At 30.7% G+C, this 16,558-nt stretch overlaps 1 protein-coding gene across 1 annotated transcript in view; it reads right to left on the bottom strand.

The window, feature by feature from the left end:
• Ace (Acetylcholine esterase) overlaps nt 1–16,558 on the bottom strand; it is a 331,041-nt gene that overhangs the window by 80,064 nt on the left and 234,419 nt on the right. Inside the window, exon 3 of the mRNA XM_076394392.1 lies at nt 14,595–14,747. Coding sequence (XP_076250507.1) covers nt 14,595–14,747 — 153 coding nt within the window. The remainder of the gene's footprint in view (nt 1–14,594; nt 14,748–16,558) is intronic.

Below are 16,558 nucleotides of genomic sequence, written 5' to 3'. Positions count from 1 at the left end.
TGTATTTTATTATTACGCAACTATCTATCCGGAGATTGAATACATCTTGGTCGTAGATCAAAAACAGGTATTAATACATCATCCCGCCTCATAAAAATCCTTGTGTATGATCGATAAGGATACATAAAGCAGTAGAGAGTATTGATCCAGATAATGGAAAGCCAGGATAATAAAACGTTCGAACCGTTGCTTAAAACCGCAAAAGAAGTTTTGCTAGGGCTGTCAAGGCAATGTGTGCGGCTATTATTATCTGGTTTATTGATGATGTGGAAAATTTTACTTTCGCCCGGTCCTTTGTTAATCTTTCTGACAGTCTTTTACCGCAAGTAACAAGTTTATTTACTCGGGAAAGAGGTTGGTATACAATGTAGGTCTGTGCAGTCTAAAATGTATGGTAGCCGTAACCTTAATTCGATTTAGAAATAATCTTCCCTTTACAATACAGTTTCGGTTCGTAAACATGTACAAACATCGCCAATTATCTATTTTTAGTTGCAGTATGGTGTGGTATTAATAAGGGAGTAATATCGATTTTATTTTTGTTATATTTTGGGTTATATTTTACAAGAACTACATAGCTAAAGAATTACTGCTCAATTGATGAACATTTTATAACTCTATAGTTATCCTAATATGTGTGTATCTTGCTCTCTACATGGCAGTTTAGTCTAATCATATTGTTCTTATATTAGGGAAAACATGACTACAAGAGTCGTTAACAAAATTATAGCGGTTGCTGTTATTGGAGAATCTTAACCGTTATTCGGTAAACTTCGTTAGTTTTCGCCTGATTTTGCGATGTTGTCATTTACAAGCAATCGAGGGATGAAATTCAACGAATTACAATGGCCATTTTGGATTTGATCGTGGTACTGGTAAGAGCTCTATTTTTCAAGAATAAGAAATTTGTTGTTTTTTTTTAATTTTCTTATTGTACTGTTCATATTTTGTTTGTATAGGTAGGCAGTAATGGATAAATTACCTATTTGTGAAAAATTTCAGAAAAGCTGTTAAAACACTTAATATAAACAGAAATATGAGGCCATTCCATCTCGGAGCGTATCCATTCAATTTTTATTTTTATTTTGGAAATTGGATTCAAGTCTATAACAAATTCATTGTATTTTAGGCTTAATTGACCCCGAGAAACTTAAAGTACAGATAAATATGCCTCGATGTCCTTTATGTTAGTTTATGTCAGCTCGTTGATTCTATATTCATTCCACAGGATTAAAATTGAACAAGAAATATTGAAGTTTGGCTCAATTGAATATTTTTAATATTGGGGGGTTCCTATTTTAGTATAAATATTACCACTTCCAAATTTGAGCCAAATCGATTTGGAATTCATAAGAATACATAAAGGTGTGAGACTTGAGAGTTATTAAAATCAGGTAAAAATATAATTGTAGCTAAAGTATTTGCCAAAATTCCAATGAATGCTATATTTGATGAAACCCAAGCTAATTTAAGTGGTGATAATTTGAGAGGGACTCGTAAAGATTTATATAACATTCAGAAAACAAAGCAATTGAATTCTATAAGCACAAAATATTAAAGTGTTGAAGCATGGGGAAATTAGGTCAAAAATACAGGATGTATGTTGTTATATAAGCCAAAATCTTAGTTTCTGGTACCTACCCTAGTTTAAAGGAAAAATATTTTATGTTAATCATAATAAATGAAGGACAATATGAAATGAGATTAGAAGATACAATTAGAAGTTAATATATCTCAGTGCTCTGAAAGATTATTGAGTAATTTTAGAGATAACTGGATGCTTGTGCTTTTGTATATTGATAAAAAAATTATATTTGTTACCTTACATGTTGTTTTATTTTTCCTTCTTCTTGAGATTGAGTAGATTTTTACAGTGAGATTTTAGGTACAAGAACTACAACATTGGTTTGTCATTATAATGTTTCAAAATTACTTTAAAATAACAGATGTTTATAAAAGGTTCTTCATATTATATTTTTTATATAGTAGCAGATGAAAAATTTACTAAAACTTTTTAACTTGTGTCTCAACAGAACTATTAGATTAATTTGTGACTAATTAATTAATATATATATCATAATTTGTTAATAGTTTATTCTATTTATTTTATATTCTTCAAACGTATCTATAATTTTCAACAACAGACAACGTTGTAAATTCAAATCCTTGTACGGATGCCAGGATTCTCCAGAACTAGACTCTTGTCAAAAACATCAAAAAAACGTAGAATTTCTAGGAATAATGTAATCTATAATAATATAATCTAGAATAATATTTCATTAACTGATTAAACCTATACAATAGTTATATAAAACAACTCATTATAATGTTATTTTGAAACCTGTTTTAAAGGTTTATTATCTATTTTATTTTAACAAAGAAAGATTTGCGGAATACACCAGAGCAGTGAATCTGTTAAAATGATCAGTGTTTATTGCGGTATCGCAAAGATAAAAACTATAATTCTTGGGATTGAGTTGAATATTTAATAAGAAAGAAAAACGTATTTTTTGCAAAAATTAATCTCGGTATAAAAAATCATATAATATTATATTATATAATTGGTTTTATATAGTTTACATAATAAAGAAGGAGTATAATATAGAGCTAGTTTTTAAATGTATTAATTTTTCATTAGACCAATATATTAATAAGAGTTATTACACACAACAGAGGATGATATATTTGATTTGTTATAAATTGGTACTTTACTTGATCTATGAAAAAAAACTAATTAATTTACGATTAAACGATAATCCATATGCATATACATTTTTCGATTTACTGTAATACATTTCTATAAAATTATTAATTGGTTAATTTTTAAGTACTTATAATAAATATGTTCATCTGATATTTAAACATTTACTAAATATCTTTCTCTTAACTATCCTTATAGAGATAATATTTCTGATGCCATTAAATCAGAATTTCACAAAATGCAAATATGTCTTGTTATAGGATCTGCTGTAACCTGAGCACTTCTATAAATTTTAATATTAAACATGAAACAGTCCCGGGCTCTACATAAATTTAGTTATTATTCGGTTTCTTTTAATAACCTTTTTATGGCGGTATTATACTGCTAGAATATGTATAGAAATACTATGTGAAAGTCAATGTTCTCAAGATGCCAAATCATATTCGAATGAATCATATTGAATATGAAAATATTAAAATTATTTTGAATGGGCAGCTTTTTGTTCCATAAATGTATTTCTCCGTAAGCTTAGAGCCTTTTGAGGCATAATTTAGCGTTTTGCTTCATTTATAAATAACAGTTTATATTTATAATAACTATCTATCATGGCAAACCTTATGAAGTATGTTACAGAAGGTAAATAGTATTAGCATCACTAGCAAGGTTTGATGAAGAATTAAAGCTTAAAATCTTAAGAACAGTGAAGAGCTATGCCGACATGTTTTTTAGCATCGTAATTAAATTGAAATTTACTTGCATATTGTTGTCTTAAGGCTCTTCTTAGTAATAAATGGTCTAAATAAATTTAATTATAGATTTTAAAATGTATTTAAACCTTACGAAAATATATCTATTTTTGTTTCTATAACTACACCTATATAATAGACTAAACATGAGTAGCACTTTAAGATCGTATAGATGTTAATAGCGCTATTAATGTAGCATACTAAATTAACTGCATACCCAAAAATATATTTTTCAGACTTACATACCATTTTGAAATATGTTTCGCCTTTTTTGTTACATTGATAAGTTATTCAGATAAATTTGATACAATATACAAAACTATCCTTATCTAAGAATTTGACGTTTATAAAAATATTTATATTGACTTTGGAATCCATCTATTGGCTTCTTCCTACGTGGTGAAGTGCTGCTCAGTCAGGCCATGGATCATACAGTGAATATTCTCATAGCCCAATATCATTTGATCATAGTTTTACTTAGAATATCGACAGTTTGTATTCATTAGTTGACGGTTCCCGGTTTACGGTCATTAGAATGAAACCTACTCACAACAGCTTATTTCACTTAATTTAATATCTCAGTGTTCCTAAATAAAAATTTCGAATCTCATCCTCCGGAAACCAAAGCAAGCAAACTAAGAGAAACAGTATCCATAATTGCTGCTTACTAAAGTCAATCCATATAAAGCAGTGAGATATTACTTAATAACCGACTAAATGCACGAAAATCTACCAAGAATGGCAATTGTAACCAACTTGATTAATAACTAATTGTTTAAACATCTCTGGAATATATGGAAACCGATTTATATCGATATTTTCTGAAAATGTGGATATTTTTGACTAATATTTTTTGTCTGGTATATCAATTTAAAATTGGTACTTAATTACTTTGAGGAATTTTGGTACGTAATTTTAAAGGTCCATCCAAAATATCACTGCTTTTTAAAATACTAAAAAAAATATATCTTTTTAGGCCAATATTTCACTGTTTTTATTTTTTCTTAGAAATATTGATATATTTTTTTAAAATATCGGTATTTCTAATACTTGTTGCAAAAAAATATATCGATATATTTTTTCTCCGATATATGGATATTTTTGAAAATATCGAAAATGATATTTCGATATTTTTTTAAATATGGATATTAACAGCTGGACGAAGCATTTAAATTTTAAGCCTGTAGGTCGGAACATTCCCTTATACTATACAATTATATTTAAATTATAGTTTTAGTCAGTGTTTTGTGTGGCTTGAAGTCTCATATATTGAAAGCGTTAAATTAAAGAAGCCAATTAAAATAACAATAGCCTTTTCAAGTATTAATTACGGTTATCAATTAACCCGACGTCTTACTAACGGCGACCGGTTTGATTAATTCAATTGTAGAAAAAAATGAGGGACTTAATGCCTGTTTCGTCGATATTAACAGGAACAGGCCGTCATTAAGAAGTCTGACTTTGACATAGTTAGGTATTTTGTTTTCGAGGCATTTGTTCCAGTTGCCGGGGCCTTTTTGTTCGGCCCGACTCTCCGTGAAATTAATGAAGGTAGTGCGTGACAAACGGCTAGTTAATCCTGGAGGTTTTAACTCACAGTCGCCTATCAAAATATGTGTTCTTATCATACTTCTGACGGTCGAGTTCCTGCAAAACACCTTGGGCGTTGGAAATTACTGCTTTTGTTGTAAAATAGAAAGGCCATTTTAAACCGCATAAATCATCTTTACGATATCACATTTGACGTTTAAAACGATTCGTACAATTTGCAGGTGCCGTTTTTCGGCAATACACCGAGAATTTACCTTGGTCCAATAAATCATACATGGCGTTCATTTATCGTGATTACATTTCACTTTTGTATTTAGCTTTGCTATACTTTACTTTTTATACTGTCCCGGTTCATATACAATAAATATAAATATTTAAGTCAGTCGAGCTATAAGGACAAACAAACATATAGTTATTGATAATTAAACCGCCTAGTTAAACATTCAAAGCCAAATGTCTGATTAGTTTATAAAATGCAACTGGTTTGTGATTGACATAAGATCACAAAAATTTTTCGGATAATATATTCACGTGATTTTAGAATGACTTGAGGGGAAGTTACAAATCTATATTTTGGTATCTCGCACTATTGTTAGCTACGATTTATAGATGATAACACTAATACAGATTGCCGGCTATTATCAATACAAGAGCTGAAAGCTTATTAAATACTCTTGGAGTATAAGGTAATATAAAATCTAGATGGTGAATGTCTAACTTGAAAAAAATTTAATCCATTTGACTGAATTGACCGACCTATCTATTTACAATATTATTTTAACAGCTACCAACTGATCATTTTGAAGTCGTAATTAATTTTGTTATTAGTTTTGTATTATTTTTGTTATATTTCGTTTATTTTTATTTAGTTGTTAAATGTCTAAGTTTGTTATTTTTTAAATATTTAGTGAGTTCTTTATTTATTTTTTGAAGTCGGTTAAATTATTTTGTTAAAAATAATTTATTTTTCTCTTTTTAGTATTTATATTTTCTCAATAAATTAGGCAGTTATGTTATCAAATATTATAATGGATAGCCCATAAGTTCAGTGTAAAAATAACAGGAAAAATAGGAATAAAAGAATTATAGAAAATAAGGAAGTAGAATAGTAGTCTTGGTGTTTTGACAAATTTTTCACCCAAAGTAGAACAAAAAGAATTGCTGCCCCTGTCAACGTTCTAATTGTTACACTATAGAAACAGTTGCCCGTAGTGTTTCTACGACGTCTCATTTGTATGGTTAGTGTTTAAAAGGCAAACTGAATAGCTTTTACACTGAACTTCCGATTTTTTGTCACATCAGTTCATCAATGACGTTATACACAAATATCTGATTATTTTAGATTAAAAAATAGGTGAAAATTTTGTAGGTGCCTTTGGGATTTGAGAGTTTCCTTCGATTTCTCCCCTCCCTCATGCATTAATAAAAACACACAGTAAAAAAAAATACAACATAGAACCTCCTCCTTTGTTGAAGATTGTTAAAAGAAGGCCATACTGATCCTGTTGAATAATACTTGCTTTGATTGATAGATATGATTGATGGTTCTGTTAACCTCGAAAAATGAAATATTCTGTGATTATAGTTTTTAAATGCTACTAAATAGTGGTTATATATGACTCCTGTCTTCTTTGGTAGCGTCACTGTCACTTATGTGTCGCTTGTTTTGAAATAATTCACTGTATGAAAATGTACTCGTGTATAGCATGAAATTGTCATTTATGTAATTGTTTGTATTCTTTTCGACTGTATACATTAGGCCACATATATATCGATCATACATGACTTTTCAGCATAATAACAACAGACGTGGTGCCTCAAATCAGACCTAATGTTTAATTGGTTGCTTGAAACTTTTTGTTTGATGTGATGTTCGCTGATGGATCGCCTGCCTTATATTATGTACTACAGATAAGTAATACAGGAAAAGAACGTGCATCTATTACTGAAGCATGAATCTCTAAGATGGTACGTGTGAAAGAGAGGAAATATTATAATTAAGACTTATATCCTTCTGTATGACTTCGATACCTGAATACTGTTACTGCCTGACATTTTAAAGCTTGATACCTTTCTAATGCGATGGAATCCGCAATATTTCTTTTCGAAATCGTAACAGGAATGCACCAGTAGAAATTCAGTGAACAACTGAGAAACCGATCCAGAGGAGCAGATTATATTGGTTAGGGCATGTTTAGTGGACATGGTGAAGGCATTCTATACGAAAAATATATTTCGTAGAAAGCGATCTGAAAACAGGATAATAAGATATATTTACCTACCAATAAATTTTAATGATGGTATTAATGGGAATTAAATCGCATCGGGTATATTTGGAAGTAACTTGGTGTCGAAGACTCACTTACAGGCTTCACTTATGTTTGTTACTTAGTCGACGTGTAATCAAATATTTTCAGTGTGCTGAAATTATCTAAATTTGTACCGAGTACGTTGAATTGCGAAAAATGTTAATTTTTTCCTTCTTAGCTCATCGAATGTTGTGTGAAGTGTATGGCCATCATGTTCCATCGATTTGAACATGTAAATATTCCTTTCCACGTTTTAAAGTAGTGATTTTGACACTGAAGACAAAGAGTGTTCTGGAGAAGCAAAAAAAGTGATGACCGGGATTTTAAGGCATTACTTGAAGGTGATCCATGGGAAAGACGAGAAAAATAATCATAGTTTTTGGGAGTAACACAAGAAATCATTTCAAAATTGCTGGAACAATATTTGAGTGTACCAAATATTTGGATATTTTGTGATCTATGAATTGCCACCATTGAAAAATGTTCGATCATGGATGAAATGCAGCTTCAACAGAAAAATTGGAAAGGTTTTTATAGAAACTAAAATCATGGGGACCACCTGGTCATGCATGAACATCAAAAGCAAAACCGAATATCCATGGCTCTTAAATAATGCTCTGTATTTGGTGGTATTAGTTTGATATTGTATACTGTGAATTGCTAAAAACTTAATGAAACTATCAATGAGGATTGCTATCGAATATAATTGAAGCGTTTCAGTCGAGCACTGTGAGAAAATCGGCCGAAATATTAACAAGGACACAAGAAAGTAATTATTCAGCATGACAAAGCTCGACCACATATATTGGAAAGCCAGTGAAAACATTATTGGAAACATTAATATGGTACCTACTTCATCCGATGTATTCTTCAGACCTTGTTCCTTCTGATTACTACTTGTTGCGACATATGAGTCGTGACATATTTCACTTCTTATGAAGATACCAAAAGTGGGTCGATTTATCTATAGACTCAAAAGATATAACATATCGTGCTTTCAAGATGCAATCATTAAATCGCCTAAAACATGGACAGAAGTAGTGGCTATGGATGGACAATAGTTTGAATAAAATACATTGTATCGATTTTTCACAATAAAGCTTCAAATTTAAAAAAAAATTCGGTTAAACTATAATTTATCAGGCCATGTAACACTAAAACCGTTACGAACGATCACCAACAATTGATCAAGATTTGTGTCGGCGAGATCTTGTTAGGAATGGTGTTGACAAGTAGGTGGTCTCTCGCCAGCTACCACAGATGACCACCAAATTATAAATGATGGTGATGGTCAGAATATCGAAAGCCAATTAATACCGAGCATGAATGTCTATTCGTAAGAACTGAACTAAAAGTGTTGTATTTAACACAAGAACTCTGAAAAAGGACTTTTTACTTTGATAAAAGCAATTTTCTAAAAATAATAACGTATCTCTCCACAAAGGCCAAAACCCAACATGAAAATGTGCCAACTAAAGTACAAACTTTTAAAAGACCAACAGGATAACATCTGACTGTGTCTTCTATTGGTACTTCTCAAAAAACATATCAAAAGAAAAGTTCCCCCGAGAAAAGTAGAAGTAAAATGCACCGGAAAAAGTATTATTATACTAAAACAAAAATGAATAATTTATATGAATATTAATTTTAAACAATATTTAATAAAATTGTTTAACCTAACTTTACAATATTAATAAGGCAATGTATTTAAATGAAATTGAATAATTAAATGAAAAAGCCACCGATCTTAATGCTTCATACATTAGTAATAATAATAGCGAATGCATTATGTATTTGCCTTTGTCATGCTAGGGTATATTACACATACATAAATTACACTATATTTTCTCTTAGGGTCGGTTTAGTATAACTGGAACCTTGAAACCCCAGCATCCCTTATTTAAAATGAACAAACGCAATTTAAATATTTATGGACGATGTGCATTCTATACCTCTAGTTTAGGAAAAATTAATTTACTAGTTTCAAATGTCATTAATAATTAAGTCATATTCATGTTAAGTTACTGTAGGGCAATTTTTCAATTTTTTCAAATTTTCGTGAATAAATAAACAAAACGCCGGTTAACTTAATTTAGAGTAGGTTTGTTTCTTTTGTTATTTTTTTGAGCCTTCGCCCCTTTTTACCAACTGGGGCTTATCTGGACTAAACCTACTGCTCAAAGTGGTGACTTTGCTTTATTGATGTGACTTTGCTTTATAGTTATTCACAATTAAAAACACTCACAGAGATATATTTACAACCATGCCCCAGCAGGATTCGAACCAATGACTATCTTAACGCCATTGCACCAAACTAGCCGGGAAAAGTACGTTTATGATAAAGGTTTGATATAAAAGGAAATTTGAAAATTACATTTCTTTACTTGTATAAAGTATTTAGAGCTTACTATAATCACAATTAATAAGCAAATTCTCAAGGATAGTAATAAAATTTATTAGAGAATATATTATGCCCCGGATTGCACTTGTAAATTAAACAGATAATCATAGAAACTAGTAAAAAATATGAAAAATTAACGGATGATCTATTAAATGAAAATTCTTCATTATTCGCTGACGCTTCAGAGGCCTGAGCCATTCTCGGATCACTCTTCATGATCTCGATTCGTGCCTTTTTTACAGTTGTTCATTGCCCCTCAATTTTAGTAGGTCTATTTCTGCACAGTGTGAAAAATTCCCCCATCTTTTATTTAATAGTTGTGAGATGTCCGTATAATTCAATCTATGTCTCTGGATTTGTTCCCCGACAATCTGTAGATCTCAGGAGAACGAGTTGATAATTCGAGCTAGGGGAGAAATATGTAAAATTTCTCCAAAGTTCCAAGTTCAACTGCAAAAGTTGTCACATTATCGCAGTGATCAGAACTGGGAAACGAAAAGGTATCGTTAATACCGATAGACTTACTAATAAGCTTGATAATATTTTTTTCTTCAATTCTGATGCGTTTTTGCTATTTATTGTACTTGACACAATATTTGGTAGTATTCTGGTTGTGGCTAAAAAGTTAACCGGCCGATCCTAGTTATTTAACTGAAAGCACTGTTCCATTATCTTTCCTAAGTTCAATACTATACGACGTTTTCGCAGGTTTTGTAACATGTATTTAAATACCATTATTCACTCATTATGTTCAAATTCACTTTTTTATGTTTCACATGTGTATAAAAGTCATATTTTCATTAATTGGAATCATTCATAATGGATCATTCACCCAAATTGGATATTGTTCTCAACAGATAGATTTATTTATTTATTGATGACCCGCGATCATATATATATATATATATATATATATATATATTAAGTTTGAATATAAAGTTGAATACTTAAACATATTAGATTACATAAAGTGTAGATACAGAAATATAAGTATGTAGAAAAATATAAAAATGTGGTGAGAAAAAACGAAATGTATAGCGTACATGTACTTGATACAACATGTGACAGTAGTCCATTTACACTGTTTCGTTGTTTTTCCTAATTGAATAGTCGCCTCTGTGAGCAGTATATTCGACAGTCAACTAGTCTATGCTTAAGGGCCAGCGACGATCCTTACTCCTTGCATAATGGTTCATGCCTCCCTTGAACAGAAATGTGCAATCTGCATGTGTCAATCCGCAGTGGCCAATTTGAAGTCGCGAAAATATGTAGAGTTTGTATCTATTAATAAGTGTTAAGGCACTGGTAGAACTGTTTCTTTATGAAGCTTATTATGCTCCATCAGGTCCGAATTCGGTCCCAATCCGACTTGGTCTAGTTGTTTGAAAAGAAGAGTACTGAACAGCTAGAGAACGTACGGTAATAAAATGACCAGTAAATGTTTTTCTTGTAACAAAACCTAATCTAATCTGGAAAATTCGAACAAGGCATTCTGTGATGTCTTTTTTATTTAGCATCACACAACTAATTTTACAACTTACCAAATTGGGAACAATAATTACGACAAGTCAACTGGCATCAGATGTTGAGATTTATCCAATTTTAAGTTATACTGAACTATTAGAGACTGGTTCACTTATTAGTTAACATTTGCGTTATAACAATATAACTTGTTGATAGAAAAGATTTATTACATTAGTATTTAAGTAAGTCTAAATATATACTCAAAATATTAATTAGTTCAAGATGACGTGAAATGTACGTACCCATAAAATATAAAACAGCAATAATAAACAAGTAGATTATGTCGATATTTAAGAGACTGATCAAAATTAATTTATGTTATAAGACACGCAACTGTCTCTAATAATTACAAATGAATTAATCGACAAATAATTGACTCCAAAATATTATCTCGTGTTAAGTCGCCTACTGGTATCGTATAATTTGAAATAATCTTTCAATTTGGATTAATATGTCATTTCAGCAGTTATCTAAATTATTATTAAATGTTTGTGTAATTTTAAATTCCTTATGAAAAAATCCTCACATAAAAGTTAAAATTAAAAAATGACCTACTGGGATAAAAAAATGTGATCGAACTTATACGAACTTTAGTTCGTTTTGTGCAAACTCGTTTTGCAACGCGTACATGTTTCATTGATTTTAAATCTCAGTAGAATTAACTGAAACAAAGACTTTATAACTGTGTAGCCTTTTTTGTTCGTATCCGTGTTGATGGTATATGTGGGGGTATGTTTTTTTCTACAAAGTACATCAAACACACAAAGAACATTAATAGTTCATTTTAAATAATTTTTTTTCTACTCTAGTACAGGTTTGTATTGTACGATAAAAATTTTATTACTAATTTAAACTCTAGGAATATAATTATTATAAAGATTCACATTCACTCATTATAAAGATTAACATATAAACAAATTAACTTATAAATATATTAATAATCAAACCAAATACTATTAAAAAGCTGCAATATTTGTCAGAAATTATTTAAAATAATTCAATTACGACAATTAGTCTCATGAATTTTATCCGATGACAGATAATTCCTTTCGGATTTTCATTATTAATATATTATTAGCCATCCTCCTACTGTTACGTTAATCGGGGATTCAAATGCTGGTGGGGCATGGTCGTAAATTTGTGTTCGTTATTGTTTACATTATAACTGTAATCCTTAAGGCAAAAGTGCAAAATTCTGCAAGGAAAATGATCCCTGTCACTCCATTACCCAGGCTGGGCAAGACCGGACGTCTTCTGGGATGATCTCTCAGTTGGTCACTGGCCAGTCGGTAAGCTTAATGGCGATGACCAATCCAGATAAACTCTTGTTGGTATAGAGTAGGCTTTTAAATACAGCGAATATATATAGATAGTCTAACCAAACAGCAGTGAACTCACGTCATAAAAATGTCTTTGTCCAAAGTTGTAAATTCATTTTACAGTCAGACAATATATTCTTTCACACTTTGTACTAATTAAAAAGAGGTAGAATGCTGTTTGGCAAGTTGGAACATGCAAATGATTGAGCCTGCGAAAGTCAACCGTTTGTCAAACGTCTGCAAAATTCTTTAAAATACGATAATTACGGGTTATAAACCAGCAAACGTTGTTCTAACGCTTGGCTTAATAAAATTTCAAACCTCGGCGGTTTTTATTGATAGCCGCATTAGAGATTAAATATACGAAATATATAAAAGCGGTAAGTAGTTTTTTCAATCCAAGTTTAATTTATTATAATTATTTCAGGGAATAAAGGAATTATTCCGATAAGTATCTATAAACAGCTGAAAGATATTTGAGAGAGTTAGAACATTCCTTCAAGCACTGTTGGGTAATACAGGATTTAAGTGATGTAAAGATCACTCATGAAGGGGTTTAATAGAACTTCCAGAAATTGCTTTTAAAATAACAAAATTTTTAAAAACATATAATAAAATCAAGGAAGAATTATCATATCAATTTATATATTTAAATGAGACATAAATATTTCAGAATGGTACATTGGGTCGCTCATGGCAAGATCATAATAAATATAGTGTAGAAAAAGGTAAACGTTGTAATAACTATGGATTAGGTTTTGTTAGTCATAACATTTATTAATAATTTATTGTACACATAGAGTTCTTCATGCTGGAAACAGGAATGGTTTTATTCCTGGTGCAGTCCAAGATCAAGGTTAAATGTCATGCAGAAATGAACCATAACTTGTTTTCGCAGTAGTTTGAAAATTAGCTTTTAAAGAACTTGGAGGAACCATCAGTGTATCAAAAAGGCTACAATTAATGAAAGTCTGAAAATACATAAAATAAGTTTCGAGAAAACCATGTTAAATAATATAACTATTTCAAATTGTTACTCAGTAAATATATATGAAATATTTAATTGCATTTTACGTAATTTCGTTTTTTAGAAATAATCCTGAGTAAAGACACATGGTAGATCAGATTACTGAACGTTATGGCCACATAGTATTACACATTCCTCTCTATCACTGCATATTTAATCCAGTTGAGTTGATATGGGGCATTGCAAAGAATTATTGTAATGGACATTCAGGTCAAGAACGATATTCACACCAGAACTGTCTATAATACTAACGATTTTACAGATATGGCAAATGCATTATGAATACAGTGATTAAATGTAGTTTTATCAAGAAAGATGTATACAGGTAAAAGGACAAACTAAAGGGAAATATAGTAATAATATAATAAATTTAGTTATTTTATTTAGACGATAATTTTGTTACATTGCAACATTGCGACATCAATTCAGATGACGTGGGCTCATTGCTGTTTTGAACAGACTATTTAATTTCTTAAAATTATTGTTAATCGCTAGCTATTACTTATATCCGTCTTTTGAGCCAGAATTGAATACCATGTTAGAAGAACTCTTTTTTGAAAGCAACTTAAAAAGAAAGGCATTTCAATTATATGTTTAAGTATATATATATATATATATATATATATATATATATGTGTGTGTGTGTGTGTGTGTGTGCTAAGCATAATATTATGCTAAGGAGTATATTAAAATACTTAAACAAATCTTCAGATTTTGTCGTTTTATTTTATGCACTTGCTTACTATCGATTAGCCAAGTAGTTTAAATAATTCTTCAATTGTTTAACATGAAGCCTAATGCTAATTTTACTCTTAGGAAGTGAACTATGTTTGCAGTTCTTTTCAAAGGTTCCTGGTATTTGCTATTAAACTAAATAAAATATAGTGAAATTATGACGCCATATTTTGGAATCACTACGAAGTCCACTAGCTTACATCGAAGCTACAATTCTGAATTTTCATAAATTGAACTTGAACTCAATTAACATATAATTCCTTTTTAAATAAAATACTTACGTGCGTGAAGTAATAATAGTAAACTTTCATTCCTCTCTCGGCCGCTAGTTCTGCGAAATCGTTCATTGGGCAAATGAAGAAATAATCTCCTACCACGTTTCCAACCATTTTCTGATTTAAATATCCATCGTTCACGTGTTCCCAGTTCGTATACTGAAACAAAATAGATAATCAAGTGATATTAATAGAATAATGGAAGAAATTATGTTATAATATTACTGTCATACTTTTCTGCGAGTCAATTTTGAGTAATTTGATTTTTGTTATAAAGTGTGTATATTTTCGGATCTGCAAATAAATTTTAAAGGATTTAAAATAGATGATGTTACTGTATACTAAATCGTATAGGGTATATTTGTAACCAGACAGTAATTTGTGGAAAAGGCGACTGAAGATCATGGGTATTATATATTGCCAACCATGCTCCATCGATTTCAACATGTGAATAGTCATTTCGACGTGTTAAAAGTAGTTATTTTGACATCGGAGGCAAAGGGTGTTCTGGACAGTCACAAAATTATTCGATGAAATCATTAATGGGGATTGTTACCGGCCGGTATATGAGCAAAGACACAACAATGTTATTCCTCAGCGAGACAACGCCACCGCCATATTGCAAAGCTGGTAAAACCATACTTATAAATATTAAAATGAATGCTAGTCCACCCGCCATATTCTCTGGTTCTGGTTCTTTCTGATTACTACTTATTCCGGCATATGGGTCGTGACCTTGTTGAGTAGCGCATCAGTTCTTATAAAGATACTGAAAAATGGCTCGGTTCGAGTACAGCTTAAAAAAGATAGATCATTCTTTCGTGATGGAATATGAAAATTGCCTGAAGGGTGGGAGAAGTAGCCGCTGCCGATGGACAATACTTTTACTTCTAGTACAATTCTACATCGCATCAGCTTTTTTTGTGGGGAAATTTACTCTAAACAATTTTATCTCCCACAACAATTTTCTGATCGATTAAAACGCGTTGAATTACATTTTCCTGTAGTATTATCATTGTTCGGTGATGCGTTCCATTTTGTCCTAAATTAATAAATTCTAACAACATATCGCACATATACCGAAAATGGAATGGAAACTAAATGTGTTGAATGGCAGTGAGTCCTCGAAAAGTTTACTGTTACGAATATTTAAAATAAAATAAAATAAAAATATACAGCACGACGTACGGGCAATATTAATGAAAATTTTTGGCAATTTTGTCTGCCGCTCGAAAAATATGAAATTACGCAAAAAAGAGAATTGTTAAATCTCGAATTACGAGTGGTAAGAATAAAGAGCAATTGAATACGCCACAATGTTGAATATTTATATTCTATCAAAGTTTTCGGATAAGGACTTTCTAGATATATTATAAAAATGCCCGATTTCTTTAGGAAGATTTTCTTATTTATTTCGTCTTTCTTCTTATTTATTTCGTTCTTATTTATTCATTGTTGTGTTCAACTTGTAATGTTGGTTATAGATAATACTTATGCCTCAATATATATAGTTTATGATAGACCAACATTATTTTAAGTGTTGGTCCTTAGAAAATTATTACCCTACACAAATAGATAACAATTAATATATTAACAATTAAATTGAAAAGTCTTCGGCCTGACACATAGATAGCGCAATAAAAATTAAATCAATATATTTTTTAGTTAGCCTCAACCCTCTAAAGATGCGTGTATAAATTTGAAAGCTGTCGGATCATTAGTTTGTGAACTATTTAGCTTTTTGAGTGAAGCAACTTTTGTTAATGTGAAAATATGGAAAATAAGGAATATGGGTTTTTGAAGGGAAAAAATACAGTTGAATCAAAAACTTGGCTTAATGCCTAGTTTCTGGATATTGGCCCAAGAAAATCAACCAGCAAGGATAGGAATGCTAAGTTTAGACGTGGTGAAATGAGCACCGAAGACGGTGAATGCAGTGACGCCCAAAAGAGGTTGTTACCGACAAAAAC

This window comes from Rhynchophorus ferrugineus, unplaced genomic scaffold, assembly GCF_030347505.1.
Source record: "Rhynchophorus ferrugineus isolate W39M unplaced genomic scaffold, kcgeb_rfMv2 rfM2, whole genome shotgun sequence".
Classification (NCBI taxonomy): domain Eukaryota; kingdom Metazoa; phylum Arthropoda; class Insecta; order Coleoptera; family Curculionidae; genus Rhynchophorus; species Rhynchophorus ferrugineus.
The sequence above is the reverse complement of the archived record's forward strand: the minus strand, read 5'-3'. Positions and strand labels throughout refer to the sequence as shown.